The sequence below is a fragment of the Ovis aries genome, chromosome 5 (assembly GCF_016772045.2).
Source record: "Ovis aries strain OAR_USU_Benz2616 breed Rambouillet chromosome 5, ARS-UI_Ramb_v3.0, whole genome shotgun sequence".
In the NCBI taxonomy this organism is placed as follows: Eukaryota; Metazoa; Chordata; class Mammalia; order Artiodactyla; family Bovidae; genus Ovis; species Ovis aries.
Genome location: NC_056058.1, coordinates 1122938 through 1142436, shown reverse-complemented (window position 1 = coordinate 1142436; position 19499 = coordinate 1122938). Strand labels below are relative to the sequence as shown.

Genomic DNA, 19499 nt, shown 5'->3' with positions numbered 1-19499 from the left:
TTCTCGGGTCTCCAAGGAAAAACTTACCCTGAGGAGCAGTGACACGGGCTGCGAGCACAGAGAGGCGTGCAGCATGGGACACAGGTGCTCTGGGTCTGATCTAGGCTTCTGTGGGACTTTGGGCAAGTTTATTAACCCCTCTGGGCACAGTTTCCCCATCTTTAAAATAGGGAAACCAACGTTCTCCCTTCTGGAGTTGTTGGGAGGTTCACATAACTGGCAGGCAGGCAGTGCTGTCTGAGAGCCAGCTATGACTGCTGTTCTATCCCAGGGACCTCAGCCAGGCTGGTTCCACTGAAAGGGGACTTCCTCCTGGATTCTCAGGAGAGTGGCTGTTTCCACTTAGGACAACTATAGGTGATTCTCATTATTCACAGTGGTTATGTTCTACAAAGTTTCCTAGAACACTGAATTTGCTGATACTGTTCCCAGGGGAGCTACAGGGCTAAGTTCCTACAAGCTTCCGGTCGTGACATTTTCATCAACTGATCCAAATACTACTTTGTCTTATGTTTTTCTGCTTAAAGCCATCTTATCTAATACATACTTTTAATACCCTAGGACTGAACTCATAGCCAGGGGCACTGTAAGTCACGCCTGAAGGAAGCTCCTCTAACTCATATTTTCTCTGTAAGGCACATCGCAGCTTCTTGCCCTTAAAAGCACCGCATGCCACGTAGCACTTTAGCATTATACCTGGGCCATTTTAAACAGCAGAGTCATCAACAGGTAACACAGAAACGTGAAGAGCACGGAGCTTAGATTTCTAAAAGGAGACGTGCTCATGGTTTGACTGCTGAAACAAGAAGGAAGAGAGGCGGCTTGCTCCACCTCAGCGGGGAGCCTGCGTGTCTGGTGATTCACATACTTCACTGCTCTGCACACACATACTTCCACAGATGTCCAAAATCACCACAAGTATTGATTTTTGGGTTTACAGATAACTTTTACTGAGTAGGTGCATTAAAAAATTATGTAGTACATGAAAAATGATCAACTGTATCATCTTGTGAAAAGGTTAGCAGAACATGGACACTGCCCAAGGCCAAGCCCTTGGAAAGGCACAGGGCTTCGTGACACTCACCTCCACCTGCCCTGCATCCGTGCATAGCCATGTTGCCTTCCTAAGGTGGATGCTGGCCTGGCCTGTGCTGTCTGAATAAAGGGCAGCACCAGATTCTCAGTAGGCGGAGTCCCTCCCTCTCTGGGTCAGGCCCTGCCCAGCACCCCTGGTGATTCAAGGCACCTACCGCACGCCACTGTCCAGTAGACCTGCGAGTCCTGGGTCTGGTGGAGGATGCGGTAAGGGGCCACCCGGGCGCTGGAGTCCAGCACCACATCCAGGGTGCCCACAAGAAGACCTGGCAACAGGGCAGAGAGAGGGGAGGGTGAGGGAGGGCTGTGCTGGGAGCTGAGCTTGGCTGGAGGCAGCCACAGGGAGAGCACTGCCCCGCAGCCCCAGCCCAGAGCGTGAAACATCGTGCGTCATGAGTCCATTACATTACTTCTTTTTCCTCAAAGGCCTTCAGCCAGTTTCTGATCCCTATCAAAAAATCCCCTACTTATTCCTGTTTATCCTCCTGACTCAGAAACACCTGCAGGCAGGGGCTGATTCAAGTTTTACAGGGCTCAAAGCTCACGTAATCCAGGAGGCCCTCTTCAAGAAAAACGCAAAATCAGATTTGAAAACTAGCATTTGTCAGAATGAGGAAGTACAACAAACCAAAACAACAAGGACTTCCCTGGTGGTCTGGTGGCTAAGACTTTACACTCCCAAAGCAGGGGTCTAGGTTCGGGGCCTGGGCAGGAAACCAGATTCCACATGTTGCAACTAAGACTCAGCACAACCAAACAAATAAATATTAAACAAAACAATACCACAAATATCACAAAATCCAGAAAAACAATGTGATTATTAACTGCCAGATACATTTCTTATGACATGTCTCTCTGACATTTCTGGCTGTATACTTTGATGTCTTTTTCATAAGACAATGATATTTAACATCATTTTCCACATCAACAACAGGAAGATAATGTAGCCTCAAAAGTCATGATGAAAAATAACAGGCAAATTTTTAGTACTGGCCAAATTGTCCCATTTTTTTTTTCCATCTCTGAAGCATTTTAGGACATTTCGTTTTCCTTCTCATCACAATGTCATCAACATTTGTCAACATCACTATTTCCCCAATAAATCAGAGGAAATGTTTACATTTTGCAACTATTTGATTTATTCTTCATTAATTGAATTATTCAGCTAAATGAAAGCCTGTCCATTGTTCATATTTGAGGTTTGCTTATTGTTTATTTTTGGCTGCGCTGGGGCTTCATTGCTCTGTGTGGGCTACTCTCTAGCAGCTTCTCGGTGTGGCGATTTCTCCCGTTGCAGAGCGCAGGCTCTAGGATATGGACTCAGTTGCTCCATGGACTCTTCCTGGAGCAGGGGGGCATAGAACATGCATCCCCTGCATTTGCAGGCTGATTCTTTTTTGTTGCTCTTAAGGAATATTGGACCTATAGTTTTCCTTTTTTAAAAACTAACTTTGTTTCCTTTTGGCTGTGCTGGGCCTTTGTTGCCTGTCTCTAGCTGTGGTGAGTGGGCGCTGCTCTCCAGTTGTGCGGCAGCGACTTCTTGCTGCAGTGGCATCTCCTGTTCCAGAGCCCAGGCTCTAGGGCACACGGGCTTCAGCAGTCACGACACACAGGCTCAGGGGCTGCGACCTGCAGGCTCCAGAGCCCAGGCTCGACAGCTGCTCTGTAGCATGCGGGATCTTCCCGGGTCAGGGATTAAACCTGGGTCTCCTGCACTGGCAGGCAGATTCCTTACCACTGAGTCACCAGGGGAACCCCAGCAGGTGGATTCTTAACCTCTGAACTACCACGGAAGTCTCTGTTTTTTCCTTTTAATAAAATGCTGTTTTTGGTATGCTCTGAAAATATTTTGTGACCATTTTTGTATTGATACCAGAATAATTACTATTGACTTTATTGCTTGACTTTAACACTTGTTTCATATTCCATTTTAATCTGCTTTTTCACCCTGCAGTCTAACAAAACAATCAGTTACAAAAGAAGGTAATTTTCACATACATCCAAGTCAGGAGTCTGTAATGTTTATTTTACTGAAATGTTCTAAAATGCCTCTGTAAATTGCAGTTTAAGTGGCATATTCAAGCCTTTTCAGTGTTTGGAATAAACTTGTTATAACTGTTCATGTTGAGGTTTCTCTTCTGGTCTCAGAAATTTTAATTCCTATATCGTTGGCATATCTATATTGCAAGACTTGAAATATAATGGCAGACCATGTCATCACAGTCATCAACGAAGAATCTAGGTTGGCATCTGTCTTAAGACAGATCGAATAAAACCACATTGTGAACTGTTTCTCCTGCAAGAAGAGTGTGTTCAGGAAACCATAAAGTCCATCATGGCACAGAGAAGGCCACAGCAAAGGCCACGGCAGAACTGACCAAACATAGCTAAAGCAGAGAGTTCAAGGCATGGTCCCCAGGGGAGAACTGGAAAGCCTGCTTCGGGGGACATGGAGAGATGAGGGTGGTAGAAAGGCCTTCTCTGCACAGGAAGGCAGAGCACAGAGGGACCCAGGCTCGCACTGGGACGACCTGTGGAAACGCAGAGCAAGAGCAAGCCCTGAGACTGAAACATGGGTATGCTGATATACCTGAAGGTACCGGGCACCTGAGCATTCAATTTCTACACAGGCTTCGAGGCGGACCACCGGTCAGTCTCTCCAGAGGGGCTGCTGTCTAACCTCCACTGAACAGCCTAGTCCAGGATGCAGGTCTGGCACTGGCTCCCGCCATTCCAGAGGCCTCTGGGAGGGGGCTCAAGGCACTGAAGACAACAGTCTTCCTGGTAACCTCACACACTTCCAGGTCAGGAGGTGGCCCAGGAGAGGCTGAAGGAAGCGTTCTCCCGTGGAAAGCCTCCGTCTGCACCTGACAGGGCTATATTAGCTGCTAATATTTAACATTAGGACATTTCACAGAAAATTCTCTTGATAATTAGAAGACCCGGCAACACTGGGCCCGAGGTCCTCAATGGCAGCAATGGGCCGCCAGGGGAGCACGGGCACTGGTCTGGCTAAGACTGATCCAGGTCTGCTGCGGCAGTGCCTGGACTGTGGACAACACCTGTAGAAGGGGTGCCCAGGGGACATCCCCGGGAACCCAAATGCCACACACCCCAGGAGAGACAGTCCTGCGTAGTGCCCAGACAGACGGGCAAAGAGGCACCCTGCCTAGGTCATCAGAACACATATATCGGTGATCCAGCTAAGCCTCGTTCTGCAGGTCCAACGCACCAAGAAGCGGGAAAGACGGAGGAGGAGAAGCTGGAGAGATGGAAGCTGAGTCAGGCAGCAGCTGGGAGGAACTCTGATCTCACTAAAAAGGCAATTCTTCGCTGAGCGGGGAAAGGAGGAGGAGAAGGAAAGGAATGCTTGTGTCCCTCGGCCCCTCCTGGGAGGCCCTGGGGGAAGCAGAGGCCCAGGAGATCCCGCGAACTCTCCGCCGTGAGACCCGTGCCGGGCAGCTGCACAAGCCTCCGCGGAGCCCCGGGAAGGTCCCGGGCGCCGAATCCGGCAGGGGCCGCCGCCAGCCTTCTTCTGGCCTCCCCGCTCGGCCGCAGGCTCCCCGGCCGCCCCCTGACGCGAGCGCAGATGTCTTCCTCGAGGCCCCAGCCCGGTCCTTTCCCGGCGCCGCCCCGGCCGGCGCCCACCGCCCGCCCGCGGCCCGCTTCCCGGCCTCCCGCCCCGCTCCCGGCCCGGCCCCGCGCCGCCGGCCCCGCCGCGCGCCGACGTGCGCGTCCGCAGCGCCGCTCGGCGGCCCGGCCTGGCCGGCGGCCGGCCCTCGCTCGCCGGCGCTCCTTCCTCGCCCGCCCCGCGGCGGCGCCCACAGGCCCGGCCACCGCGCGCCTCTCACCCGTGAGGCCGCCGCCCTTGCCGTGGCCGCGGCGCCGCTGCAGCACGAAGAAGGGGTTGGCGCGCTCCGTCACCCACAGCGCGTTGGCCACCAGCACCTCCTCCGGGCCCAGCCACATCGCGGCGCCGCGCTCACCCGGCCGACGCGGGCCGGGCGGAAGCGCCGCCGCCGTAGCCGCCTCGCGGAGCCGAGCGGGCGGGGCGGGGCGCGCGGGCCGGCGGCGCCCCCTGGCGGCCGCCGGCGCAGCGGGGCCTCGGGGCTCGCGGCGCGTTCCGCTCTCCCCGCCCGCTCGCAGGACCTGTGAGCCCGGCCTTCTCCGCTTCCCTCTTGGCCTTCTGGCCGCAGGCCTTCGCGCGGCCGGCTCATCGAGGAGCGGGTTCAGCCCCGGGGCCAATGGCCTGTGGCCGGAATGGTTGAGTTCACAGGTAGCAGGGCGCCTGGCGTTTTGTAAAAACCTGTCCAGGGTTTGCAGGGAAAATGTAAAGGAATAGCCTTTGGAAATACATTTTTAGCTGACTGTTCAGAGCAAACCAGCGCCTGTTAACATTTGGAAAGGGTGGCTGGAAAAGTGTTAGTCTGTTGTGGTGACTCATGTTGACGCTTGGGCCTAAGACGAAGGGAACCTCAAGGAGTCCAGCACGGGTTGTTAGGAAGCCCTGAAGCCGGCGGGGTCCTCAGAAACCAGTGCAGTCCCCTCACTTGATGGATGGGGTCACTGAGGCTGGGTGGGCTTGGGGTCGGGGGCAGCACCTGGCCTGGGGCCCCAGAGGCTTGTGCACAAGCTTGGGTAGGCAGCAGAGGGAGGCTGGACATGTGGAGCTCTGCTATCCCAGTGCTTGCCTGTAGGGTGGACTGCCTCACAGTCCAGAAGACTCTTAAGAGTACCGGAGTGGGTTGCCATTGCCTTCTCCTTTGAGTGAAAGAGGGAACTGTTAATGTCGCCTGGGGCAATAGGCATGAATCAAGATTTGTTGTTTGGTCACTTAGTCACGTCCGACTCTTGCGACCCCACGGACAGTAGCCTTCCAGGCTCCTCTGTCCATGGGATTTTCCAGGCAAGGATACTGGAAAGTGAAAGTGGCTTAGTCCTGTCCAGCTCTTTGCTACCCCTTGAACTATATATAGTCCATGGAACTCTCCAGGCCAGAATACTGTAGTGGGTAGCCTTTCCCTTCTCCAGGGGAACCTTCCCAACCCAGGTCTACTCGCATTGCAGGCGGATTCTTTACCAGCTCAGCCACAGGGAAGCCCAAGACTACTGGAGTGGGTAGCCTATCCCTTCTCCAGCGGATCTTCCCGGTCTTCTTCTCTTCCCTTCTCCAGGATCTTCCCTTCCTGCCTTGCAAGCAGATTCTGTGGGTCTCCTGCCTTTAAGGCAGGAGAATCTGCCTGCAAGGCGAAAGACCCGGGTTGGATTCCCTGGGTCCGGATCTGCTGGAGAAGGGATAGGCTACCCACTCCAGTAGTCTTGGGCTTCCCTGTGGCTGAGCTGGTAAAGAATCCGCCTGCAATGCGAGTAGACCTGGGTTTGATCCCTGGGTTGGAAAGATTCCCCTGGAGAAGGGAAAGAATACTGGAGTGGGTAGCAATTCCCTTCTCCAGGGGCTCTTCCTGACCAGGGATCAAACCTACCTTTCCTTCTTTGGCATGGGGATCTTTATCGCTGAGCCACCAGGGCTAAACTGGATGGACTAGGCCGCCTGAGTCCTGCAGGAAGCCAGAGGGAAGGGGGCACTTTAGAATCATTCATAGAGGCTTAAGGTGGTTTTGAACTGGGTTTCTGTCACTGGCGTTTAAGAATCTAATATTAATATGAATAGATATAGGTATGAAAAGGTAGTTTTATGGTTAACAGCCAGAGTGATTAAGTCTTCTGAAATATTGCTTGAGAATCTGAACCAACTTCCAGAATGCAGAGGCCTGTTTTAAGACCTTGGAAGCTTAAACTGATCTGTGTTGTACTTTCTGGAAAGTAATCTACCCTTAAGAATTTGGTAGTACAGTTGACCTTTGAACACCTAGGGTTTGACCTGCACTGGTCCACTTATATTCTCATTTAAAAAAAAAATTTAAACACTACCAGTACTGTGTGATTGGTGGTTGGATGAATCCTCAGACGCAAAACTGTAGATAGAAGGGAACCTTGGAGAGAGCCATTAAGTTAGGCTCAGATTTTTCAGCTTCTCAAAGGGTAGGTGCCCTTAACTTGTGTTGTTCCGGGGTCAACTGTACTTGTTAACCCCTTGAGGGGAGGTAAAGGGTTATTTTGTGCCTTCCTTCCTCACACATTACTGGTGGGAAGGTGAAATGGTGCAGCTGCTTGAGTGTGCACTGGAGGGCTCGTTAAAGCAGATTGCCGGGCCCCCCCTCAGAGTATTTGCATTTCTAATAAACTCCTAGGTGATTCTGATGCTGATAATCTGGAGACAACTTTGGAGAACTATTCTCTATGAGAAGGAAAAAAAAAATTATTGAGCACTTAGACTGTGCTAAGCCTACTTCATTTTCCTCCCTTAATTTCAAAGATGGAATTCACATTCCCATAAACCTCACTGCTGTAAAATTCACAAGACAGTGATTAGTATATTCCCAAAGTTGTGTAACTGTAAACACTGTGAAGGAGGGAATCTGATGCCAGGAGGCAGGCAAAGCCCTGATGGGAACAGGCAGAGAGCACAGCACGCTAGGCTGGGAGGTAGTAGCAGAATTCCAGGATATTTTCATCATTTCAAGAAGAAACCTCTTAGCTCTTCGCAGTCATTCCTTATACCCCAACCCCTTCCACCCCCCCACCCCCAGAAATCAGTCTGTCTGTATCCTTATAATTTTGCTTATTCTGGACATTTCATATTTTGGAGAGGGTGACTGACAACACGGCATCAGCCAGGCTCTCCTGCCCCACTCTGCCACAGCCTCATACCTTATGTTCTGTAAACAACGATGATGCTGACCTGCACTGGACCTGCACGCCTACTTGGCCACGGGCCGCTTTTGTCCGGCGTAGTATATCAGTAGTCTTTGACGACTCCGGGCTGCCGCTTCCTGGAGAGAATAAACATGCCTGCAGTCCCCTTGGCTCCTCGAGTCTTCTTCCAGCTTCCCCTGTTGTGCTTTATCTACCCTGGGTTCAGTGCCCAGAGTGAGTGGCAAGATACATATAAAGGAAGTCATACGGTTCATACGGCCTTTTGTGTTCTGCCTCTTTCACTTACTGTAATGTAGTCAATGTTCATCTGTGTTTTAGCATTCTTTTTTATGCCTGAATAATATTCCATTGCTTATGTATACCACATTTTATTTAGCCATGTACCAGTTGATGGACATGTGGGCTATTTCCCCTTCTTGGCTGTTATGGATAACACTGATATGAACATCTGTGTGCAAGGTTCTGGGTGAACATGTTTTCCGTTCTCTTGGGTAGACCCATAAGAGTAGAATTGTTGGGCCATATGATAAAGCTGTGTGTTTGAGGAACTGTAAACTGTGCTCCAAAGCAGTTGCACCATGTCACATTCCCACCAGTAATGTGTGAGAGTTGCACTTTCTCCATATCTAGTCAACACTTGTTACTATGTTTTTTATTATAGCCACCAAGTAGATATAAAGTAGTATCTCATGTGGTTTGGACTTGCATTTTCCTAGTGATTTTTGATATTAAGCATCTGTAGTACTCTTGCCTGGAAAATCCCATGGACGGAGGAGCTGGTAGGCTGCAGTCCATGGGATTGCTAAGAGTCAGACACTGCCGAGCGGCTTCACTTTCACTTTTCACTTTCATGCACTGGAGAAGGAAACGGCAACCCACTCTAGTGTTCTTGCCTGGAGAATCCCAGGGACGACAGAGGAGCCTGGTGGGCTGCCGTCTATGGGGTCGCACAGAGTTGGACACGACTGAAGCGACTTAGCAGCAGCAGCAGCAGCATTAAAGAGATAAAACTGAAATCCAGACAGGTGATTTGCCAGTTTCATACTAATAAGTGCAGAAGTCGTATTAACGTCCACACCTTCCTGGTTCCAACTCTTTTCTACATGTATTGGACACTTGCTGGTTTTGCCCCAACCTCCATTTCTTCCTGCATAGCATCATGATTTTGCTGTAGCAACCACGTCTTTCAGCTCTCAGCTCCTGTCTTTCAAGGGAAGCTGAATGCACTCGTGGCGACAACAGCAGAGCCAGTTCTGGCCTTGGCTAAGGGCGCATTTTACCTCCGTGACCACAGGGGCTGGTCCAGTGAAGGCCATGTGTTTCCAACCGAGCCAATCGGTCGAGGAGATACCATTCTGGTCTCCTGGGGAGTCAGGCCAGCTCTTGTGCTGATGAGGCTGTGACTAGCAGATGTGTCCTGGGGTCAGTATTTGAGGGCCCAGACATTCCATAAGTGATATATGCATACTTGTGGCATTTTAGCTTTTGGGGAACACCACACTATTTTTTTTTACTTATGCCAGTTTGGGTTGGGGTTTCAGTCATTTGCAACCAAGAGAGTCCTCACTGATACAGGTATCCACCAACAGTACTCCATGGGGCCAATGCATCTTTTTCAACAAGTTTTTATTGAAATGGTTATATTAGCAAATCCTGCACATACAGGTATACACTATTGGCATATAGGAATATACCATACAATTTCACTACTTAATTATACTTACATCAACTGTACGGACCTAGAAGTTGTGCTGCCCAGAACATTTTAAAGGTTGCCAAGAAATCAGCTCACATTGTATTTGTAGGTATCTGTGTTCTGGTCAAAGTGACCCTTCCTTATAGCGAGTCCCCAGATTAAGCTAATGATCAATTTTACTTATTGGATATTTGATATGTGTTTTTTCTGGTACAAGAGATCCAATGGCAAATTAAAGTCAGGTATACAGTCTCCCTTTCATCCCTCAAGGTGGGAAAATAAGTTGTTGGCTACATGTAGGTATATCCCAAGCCTCCCCCACCCTAAACTACCTGTGCTATAGTTAGAAAAATAGTTTTGTATGCCACCCTCTGAGATGTTGTGCATGGTTTGCAGAAACTCGGAGGAAGAGGCGCTGAGCTCTTTGAATGGCCGAAATATGAAAGCGCTAACTTTAACATGAGTATAAAAGCTACTGAAGGTAAAAAAACCAATTGTGACGTATGTGGCCTAGGACTTGGACCAACGTCTTCTCTTGTTTAGGAACAGGATTGTTCTATTAGATGATGGGGCTCCCCATATTCCAAATAGCATTTCCTAGCTTGGAGTCTTTTCCTGTTTTTAGAATCACTGGGTCAAGTTTCCTTAGCTAGAGTCACTGCCACTCAGAAGTGGACCCTGCTTTCCATTCTCAGCCTAAGACTCCAGCTTCTGGCCCTAAGATTGGGCCAAGGGTGCCCCTCCTCCAACTGGGTCAGCAAGACAGGCCTGGGCTGCCAGGGAGTGAATGGACATGATACCCTCTCACTTCTCTCTAGGATGGCTGTGTCATCTCAGGCTGGGTACCTAGCAGAGGAGTCGGGACTCTGGCACTGGTCACACCCACTGACCTGGTCCTGTGGCATGCTGGTGGGCAGTAGGCAGTAGGCAGTGAGTCTTTCTGCTTAGGAACAGCTTGCTCAGCTGGGAAAGAAGTGGCCTGAGGTGTGATGGTTTACCTCTTCTGTTTCCACAGACATCTTGGCTCAGCGCTGCCCCGTCACTAGAAAACTCCTCCAACGTCACATAGTGTAAATGCGTGTGTGTGTGTGCATGCTCAGTCGTGTCCAGCTCTTTGCTACCTCATGGGCTGCAGGCTCCTCTGTTCATTGAATTCTCCAGGCAAGAATACTAGAATGGATTGCCGTTTTCTTCTCTAAGTGTAAATATATGTGGACATAATTATGGATGAAGCATAAATCCTACAGCAAATTAGAATTCGCTTTGTGTTGGGTTAAATTTGTAAAAATAGCTCAGAACTATCATCTGTAACTCTCCACAGATGCTGGTAGCTCTAAGTTGCTAAGAGCTGGACAGAGTGATTATCACGAGGGGTAAGGAGCTGATGAAAGCTGGTCAGACTTCCCAGATGACCAGCACGCCTCTTGCCTGCACACAGTCCTGCCCAAGTGGACTATCGCAGGCTGGTGAGAAGTGAGCCATTTCGGGCCAGCATTAAATGAGTGGGTGACCCTAGAAGCTGTGTCCCAGCGGATCAAGACCCCACTGCAGCTGATAAAAGGGTGCTAATGACATCCTCCAGCTCTTGGCCCTTCCACCGAAGAAGAAGGGGTGCGGTTTGTGAAGGTGCTTAGAGCCGAGCCGGATGCCACCCTCGGCCTGAGTAGGCACGCTGTGGCTGCTGCCTCTGGGCCACCGGGAGTGCTCCCCATGCCTGCCGTTTCTGAGAAAGTTACTCCTTTCAGGCTGCTGAGCCGGGTCTGCGTCACCTCAGACCTCTGTCTGTCTGTGGACATGCGTGTGGGTGATCCAGTGGGAGGAACTGGGAGACCTGGGACAAAGGCCTGAGTGATTCCAGCAGCCGGGAATCCTTCGGAAACACTGATACTCAAGTCTGCAGGAAGTTCAGTTTCTTTGTTTTCTGTTTGTCACAAAGTATCTTTCTCTCCCCACAAGTCAAAGTGAAGAAAGCACGGCTTGAGCTATTGTGAATTGCAAGGGGCAAAACCCCAGTTAAGTCCCAAGTTATGAACCGGGAGCCGCCCAGGGCCTTCTGGGACCATGAGAGTCAAGTCTTGGGCAAATATATTGTTCTTTCAGCCCTCGAGGCCAACGGCATCGCCTCTCCTCCATGATCACTGAAGGCTGGTGGGAGGCAGCTCTGGAGAGTTCAGGTGACTGCTTTTACCCCATGTCCACTGAAGACCCACTGGACTCTTCTTCAAGGTTCAGCCTTCGGGGATCTTTCAGGGTACCCCTAAGAAAGAGGGCAAACCTCCTAACTTGACTCCCAGAGGAGTGATAGGGGCTGGTCAGCTGCGGACACGGTCTCTTGTGGGAGAAACCCTTCTCTTCTGGTTGTGGGAGCTGACATGCTTTGTTTTTCCTGCTGCTTTGTAGGACAGTTAAAAAAAAAAAAAAAGCACAATTTCATGAAGGAAACACAGGCATCTTACCTCTGTAGCCTTTTCCCCTGAATTTTCTCTGTAACCAAACTTAAAATCTTTAAGGCGTGCTCCAGTCCTGCTGAAAGAATCTTAACCACACCCATGGATGTTCCATGAACATGACATTCATTTCATCCTTTTCCAAATAGACTTTGGAGTGATTTACCAACAAGGCCAAAAGAAATGGCAAAAGTCGACACATCTCACTTTCAACAACTGCCTTTAACAGGGAAGACACTTATTTTAAGCTGTGGATGTCATAGCAGTTGCCCCATACATGGAGTTGGGAGTGAATTCTGAGTTTGATAACCCCAAACCCCATCTCTGGGCTTTACTGAGGCTTCTCCTGGCACAGCAGTGAAGTGACTACCACTTTTCTTGAATAGGGAAGGTCTGCTCAGTGGTTTTTTCTAAGTCAGTTGCTGTCTGTAGCCCCTTCTGTCCTCAAATGTCATTGTCCTGGTTCTCAAATCAGTGGGCGATTTTCACCCTATTCTGGCATCCATCATCATCTGAGCTTAGCTTAGGACCCCCAGGCCTGTCTATACCCACTTTAGGAGACTCTAACCTCAGTGAGTGTGTGTGGAAAGGAGGGGAGGGAGAGATTTGGGGCACCCGAGGCCTGGATGACATGGTGCCTACTTTGGTAGCTCTAGGTATTGTGTCCATTTAACACAGCTTCCCAGTATTCTGATGCCCAGTGGAGCCACACACTGATCACCCTCCCCACACCTCTGCCTGAGGTCCAGGGCTGTATCTCTGTGCCTCCCCTAGAAGTCTTGCCAGCCCTCAGATCTAAGCTGTTCCCATGTCTCTCTCCCTCTGTGTCCGCCCAACCCCCTGGGTCACTGAGACCAGCGCTAGGCTTCCGATTCAATCTGATGACTCCCTCCTCCCGAACTCTCAGCCAGACGCCAGCACCCAGGCACTGCAGGCCTACCCAGCTCACCCCCTCCAGCTCCTCCTCTTTGCAAAGCTGAGATGTGAGCCCTCCCCACAGCAAAGCTCTCCTTTCCCAGGAGGTGAACCCAAGGCCTTGCTGGTCTCAGTCCCCTGGTCTGCACGGCATCCTCAGCAACCACAGGTCCTGCTGGTGGGGTTCCTGAGCTGCACCACAGCCTTCCATCTACGCCCTGAAGCCACCCACCACCATTTCATTTGGGCTCACATCTCAGCTGGCTGAGAAGGTGCCAGTTTCAGTAACAGCCTAACAATCACTGGATTCACCGTAACTCCCTATATATGTGTTTGGCACCTAGTGAGAACTTCCTACCTTTTCCCTCTCAATGCTGCTTCCTGGAAATGGTGCTTTTGTTTCATGAAGTTTATGAGCACCAACCGTTGTTACAGGTGACCGGATATTAACACCATCTCCTTGTTTTCCTGCAGAATCACTGCTCAGATGATAAAGGCGAACAGCAAGCAAGATAACATCTGATTTTTTCCCATTGAAACCAGTTTCATATAACACAGAAGTCAAGGAAAGAACTGGATGTGAGAGGTATTAAAATATGGGAAGAGCTTATAAAGCCACAGTAAATATCAAGTTACTCAAGTTTAGTTATTCTGTTTTGCTTTGACTCTTTGTAGCCCCACAAAGAAGTTGGGCTATCAGCTTCAGATTGGCGCATCAGTCTACATGAGGGTGTTCAGGGAGGTGTGTCCACTCCTCTGGGCCAGGCCTTTCTTCCAAAGTGGGACTCACCAGACTTTGTCAAGACAAGCTCCCGGTGGTAAAGCCTGTCTCCCCCTGAGAAGGCAGAGGCGGGCAGCCCTGGATAGACACGCTGCCACGCACACCACCAAGCCTAGCCCTCGTACTGTGGACAGCTTGGCGTTTACTGGACCAAGTGCCTCTGCTCGCTCCCTCTCTTTCCTGAAAGGAAAGCAGGGCTATGGGCAGTTCTTCCCTTAGGAAGTTAAAGACCACCAAATTGTAAAGTTTGCATTTTACCTGTCACAACCCAGTTCCTCACAGATCAGCTAACGGATGAGGCTGCTCCAGGCCCAGCTCCGCACTTGTCCTGTGGTGCCTGCTGGCTCTTCACCCAGCTCGGCCTGGAGACAGGGTGGAGGCCATGCCCATCTTTACAGAGGGTTCCCTGGGAGCCAGGCTCAGCTCAGAGCAGTCTCCTGAAGGGCCAGAGGGTTTGTGGTGTAAGAAGCTCACTCCTCTATCCCTCCCACTCTTCAAATAGTACTCTCTGCCCCCTTCCCCCCAAACCCACAAAAAACAATCAGAGGTTATCATATCATCCCCGGCTAATAACCACTGCAGCTGTAAGACTGGCAGACACTGAGATACGGGGCAGAAGCACCTCTCTGCACCCCAACTTTCCAAGACACTCTGCTCCATGAACCTCAAGCTTCTCACGGGCAGGACTGCCTACAGTGAGAAGTGCTTTCTCTGCAAGCAGCCTGGGGTCCCGCCCTCTGCCAGGATCCCTGGGGGTGGGGTGGGGGCTGGGCAGAGGATTTCCCCTTGGCACAGCTTCCAGCAAAGAGACAACATGTTGTTTGGGACAAAAAATGCTACCCTCCCTATTCCTGGGAGATATGACCTTCCAGAAGTTACTGTCTGTCTCTCCGGACAAAAGCAGGACATTCTATAGCTTAGTAGGAAAGTGGCCCCAAGGTTTAGGAAAGAGTTGGGATCTGAAGCACTATTCTGAGAGAATTTCCTCGTGAGAAATGCCTCTTTGGTTGTTTGACAGTGAATGTGTGCCCTAGATTTACCAGAAATTCAAATATTCTATGAATAGGCAGACTTTTAGGGTCTAAGTTTTTAGTTTCTTCTCGAGTAATTTCATTTCTTTTCAGTAAAGGAATGTCTGGAGTGAAATTTAACATATATGCTTTCCTAATGCACAAATCAGAAGACACTCCACTGGGACCTAAGTTCTGGTTCAGGGAAACAAGGTCACGGTAGTGACACCGTGGTCAGAACTGAGTCACCTTCTCTGGAAGACGGCCAAACCAAACACTGACGCAGGTGCGTGTCTGGAACCTCCGACAGACCAAGCTCTGCCCTCCTTGAGACACATTCTCTCACTGTGAAGCCGGGGGCCAGACCCGTCTTTCCAAACAGTACTCTCTTGGAACTGTTTATCAAAAATATTTTTATAGTACAAAGACTAGAGTACAAAGGAAAACCAAATAAAAGCCCTTGGTTAAAGCTGAAAAGAAAAAGCTGTTAACTCTGCACTGCTCCAGCCTCAAACGATAGCATGCTGCTGGTCACTCGGAGGTGACATCACACCCTGATTCTCTGAGGCGTTTCGTTCCAGGCACCACTGTGTCTGAGGCATCTGAGCAACACATCACAGCAGGAGAAGCCAGCTTCACAGGAGAAATGGCAAGTGTTCCCCTCAAACTCTGTCCTACAGAGTCAATACGGATAACAGGGCAAGTCTGCGTGGCTTGCTGCCAGATCAAATTCCAGGCACGTGGAACTGAAGTCACACACTGACGTCTCACACAGGAGCTGAGGGCTTACATGTACATCTCTATGTAGCTCATATCCAGAGGAGAAACAGGCGAACTATGGTGCATTCTTGAGCAAAAAGGATGCGTGGTCAGCTTTATCAGTTAGCTCACTGTGGTTCTGTGTTGGGAGCACTCTGGAGATACACGTTTCTTGAGATGGTAACTTGAACATGGGAAGAACACACGTGTCTCTGATGTCCGCAATGCCTTGAGCTCCTGGGCCTGCTTCAGCTGAGGCTGACGGAGGGGACTGGGCTGGGTGGGTAGACTTAAGAGGGCTGTTTATGTGGTATCTCACAGCAAGGAGGTGGTTGATTTTTCTCAAGAAAGCACTCCGAGCTTTTTGATTCTGACGACCACTGGCCATCACCCAGGGGTCACTATGCCCAGCTGGCCTCCTGAGCACCCCCTCCCCATACCCCTCAGCAGTTGCCAAGAAGACAGGTCCACCGGCCTCCGGGACAGGACTTTCCGTGTCTCAGTGGTCACAGAGGCACTGCTCACCTTATGCCACGCTCTGCTAGGGGGGCTAGCAACAACATGGAGAGCTGCCCACCCTGCACAGCCTGCAGCTCCACTGCAGCGCTCGGGGTCAGCCTCAGGGGAGGAACAAGAGACGAGGCTTTCTATTAGGAAACTTTAGAAGGAGGCCCTTTAACAGGAAGTAAAGTAAGAGACAGGAAAATGCAGAGCAGGGCACACCAGCAACGTGTGCCCTGCACCAGTCAGAAGCAGCGCCTATAGGCTTCAGTATGCTGTATAAGCGGGGAGCACAAAGGTTATCTAAAAACCCCAGCGTCACCCCAACACAGATAGCATGTGCTTATTCAGAGCCCACTGGCAAAGCAATCCTACCCCCTGGGCCCCGCGTCTTCTCCGGAGACAGCCAGGCTTCTTGGGGCCCATGTTCAGTGCCCAGCTTTGGGGAGGTTTTCCGTGCCGTGAGGCCACCTGGGCAATAAAGCTGCCCTCAAAGCCTCGCCTTGGGGGACTTTGTAACCCTGAGCCCCAACCTGTGCCTGGAAAGCACTGCCATTCTCCCAAAATGGACACAGACAGAAGAATACAAAACAAGAAAGGTGATCATAAATCAAAAGGAGGGGACAGTCCACTTAGAAAATCAGGTTTTGTTCTCATCATACATGTCCAAAGACGGTTCGATTGTGGAGAATTCACTTTCATACACCAGGCTTCGAGGGGACAGAGAGTTCCGATGAAAGAAGTGACCACCTGGAAAAGGAGCAAGAAAAAGGGACTTAATAGGTCATCAGGTCTATACTCCCCACCTGGCTTGAAGGAAAAAAATGTGGATTATCTTCAAAGCATCACATTTTCTCAAACATGTCCATTTAGGGCTCTTATGAAAAGAATACAGGCATCCCTCAGTGTAAGCACACTTTAAATATATAAATGTCAGTGCTTGGATCCTCGAGAGACTGACCACTGGAGCTCTTCCAGCAAAAGCTGCCTGGTGCTGTTAAAAAGATTCCGCTTATACATTTGAAGGCTTCTGTTCTGAGCTAAGCAGGCCGGTGGAGGTAGGAGAGGGCACAGGGTCATCAGTTGGGCAGACTGACAGGTCAGAATGCATGAAGAACTTCCTATCTATATCAGAGTCCCTTTACATGATTAACTCTACACATGTTAAGACCAGTAATTTCCAGTCCTTTCTCAGACAGCCACTGTGAGCCGATCCATGTCTCTAAATAATATTTATACATATGGCTGGTTCATAATATTGTACAGCAGAAACTAACACAACATTTTAAAGCAATTATATTCCAATTTTTTTTTTAAAAGGTGAAAAAAAAAAAAAAGAAAATCCATCAATCAACTGGTGCGGTCTTTTTCTGGGCAGTTGATTTGTCTGGTTGTGGCAGGTCTCAGTGGTGGCGCGGGGGGGTTTGTTGCGGCGTGCAGGCGCTCTCACTGTGCCACGCAGGCTGTCCCATTTGCTGCACGTGGCTCCACAGCTCCCGAGCTCGGCAGCTGGGGCATGCGGGCTCTCTAGCTGTGGCACGCAGACTTAGCTGCCCTGCAGCATGCGGGATCTTAGTTCCCCGAGGAGGGATTGAACCTATGTCCCCTGCATTTGGAAGGTAGATTCTTAACCACTGGACCACCAGCGAAGTCCTCAGTTGTCTGTCTTCACACTAATACAACACTGTCCTGATTACTACAGCTTTTTGAGTCTTGAAATAAGGTATTATAATTGCTGTAACTTTGTTCTTTTTTTTTAAATGATAGGATGGACAGGGAGGAGAGGAAAGATATTATACAGAGTATAGTTTTAAATGAAACCATTCCATGGTCACTTCTTCTTGTTTAACTTTCCTTATTAAAAACTTCTGCATTTAAAAAACTGGGATGAATTAAAAGATGCTTGCCATCTGTATAAGCAGACCTCTTAAGACGAGTCCCAAGTAAGAGATGGGATGCTTGATCTCTGATTGCTGAGTCTCAGCGCTCAGAAGAATCTGCACAGTCCAACTGGGCTTAAAGCTTAAAGATTTAAAAAACGAAACAAAAGAAAAGAGAGGAAGAGGAAGTTTTCTGCTCTGCAGGAAGAACTAAAGCCTCCAGAAGTGGAAATGAGCTAAGTTTTTTGTGATACTGTGTTGATCAGCTGACACCAAATCTTTGGTAATAAACCATGGGTCAGAATTTACTTAGCAATCTACCCAGCTATTAACCAGTTTGCTTGAGAAAAATAAAATACCAAGAGAGGAACACACAAGCAGCTGAATTTTAGAAAAAAGCATGATGCTGGCTTTGCCAAGAAAGTATGGTAAATTTTTCAGCACCTGGAAACACGCTGTTTGCTGATTACCTGATTCTTATTATTGGCGACACACTGTCACTAAGTAGACTGTTAATGGAGGTGTACCCTGTATACAGCTGTGCACAGTGTATACGTTTCCAGCTAGGTGAGTTTCCACAGAGGAGATGCCCGTGAAATCACTGGGTCAAGAACGAGAACCCCACCAGCACTCTGCAAGGGCCTCTGTTGATCCCAGTCACCAGGCCTTCTCTTTCCCTCCGAGGGAAACCACAATTCAGACTTTTCAGATCATGGTTTAGTTTTGCCTGTTTTTAATTTCACATAAATAGAAACAGAGTATATATTCTTTCAAGCTTGGGCTTTTTCAGACTATGTTATGTTGTGACATTCATCTGTGTCATTGAATACAGCAGCAGCTTCTTCACTTTCATTGCTGCGTGATGCTCCATGGTATGACTGCCCCACAACCTATTTACCTAATCTTCTATTAAAAAAAAAAAATAGAAGATTTTGTTCTTTCATCTGCACTGTGTCTGAACTGTGGCATGTGGGGTTTTTAGTTGTGGCAGGAGATCTTTTATCTGTGGCATGTGGAATCCAGTTCTCTGATCGGGGATTGAACCTGGGCCTGCGCTGGTGGCTTGGAGTCTTAGCCATTAGATCCGCAGGGCAGTCCCCCAATCTTCTATTAACGGACATTAGCATTGTTTCCACTGGGAGCTATTATGAATATTGCTGTTAGGAATCTTTTTGTGTGGGGGCTTCCCAGGTGGCTCTAGCAATAAAGAACCTGCCTGCCAATGCAGGAGATAAAAGACTTTCATGGGTCAGGAAGGTCCCCTGGAGAAGGGCATGACACCCCATTCCAGTATTCTTGCCTGGAGAGTCCTACGGACAGAGGAGCCTGACGGGCTGCAGTCCACACGGTTGCAGAGTTGGACACGACTGAAGTGACCCGGCGCACATACACACATATCTTTATGTGTCTCTTGCCCAGATCCCTTCAGTTTAATCTAGGGGTGAAATTTCTGGGTCCTAGGTCGATGTATATACTGGCAGTTTTCCAAAGTGGCTGCACCAATTTTCACCCCCAGCAGTGGCCAAGAATTCCAGTTTCTCTATATCTACACTAATTCTTGATATTTTTCTGACTTAAAAACTTTTGCAGTTCTGGTGGGTATATAGTGGTATTTCATTGTGGTTTTAATTTATATCC

At 49.5% G+C, this 19499-nt stretch overlaps 2 protein-coding genes across 6 annotated transcripts in view; both read right to left on the bottom strand.

The window, feature by feature from the left end:
- TBC1D9B (TBC1 domain family member 9B) overlaps positions 1 to 5107 on the bottom strand; it is a 37568-nt gene extending 32461 nt beyond the window's left edge. For all 5 annotated transcript variants that reach the window (XM_027969276.3, XM_042250851.2, XM_042250849.2 and 2 more), the window contains exons 1-2: positions 4947 to 5107; positions 1251 to 1361 (exon numbers count right to left, since the gene is read on the bottom strand). In XM_027969276.3, coding sequence (XP_027825077.2) covers positions 1251 to 1361; positions 4947 to 5064 — 229 coding nt within the window. In that variant the 5' untranslated portion in view covers positions 5065 to 5107. The remainder of the gene's footprint in view (positions 1 to 1250; positions 1362 to 4946) is intronic.
- Positions 5108 to 9481: 4374 nt separating this feature from the next.
- The window catches only part of RNF130 (ring finger protein 130), a 183523-nt gene continuing 173505 nt past the window's right edge, over positions 9482 to 19499 (bottom strand). Inside the window, exon 8 of the mRNA XM_042250853.1 lies at positions 9482 to 16731. Within this exon, the coding sequence (XP_042106787.1) occupies positions 16622 to 16731 (110 nt within the window). The 3' untranslated portion in view covers positions 9482 to 16621. The remainder of the gene's footprint in view (positions 16732 to 19499) is intronic.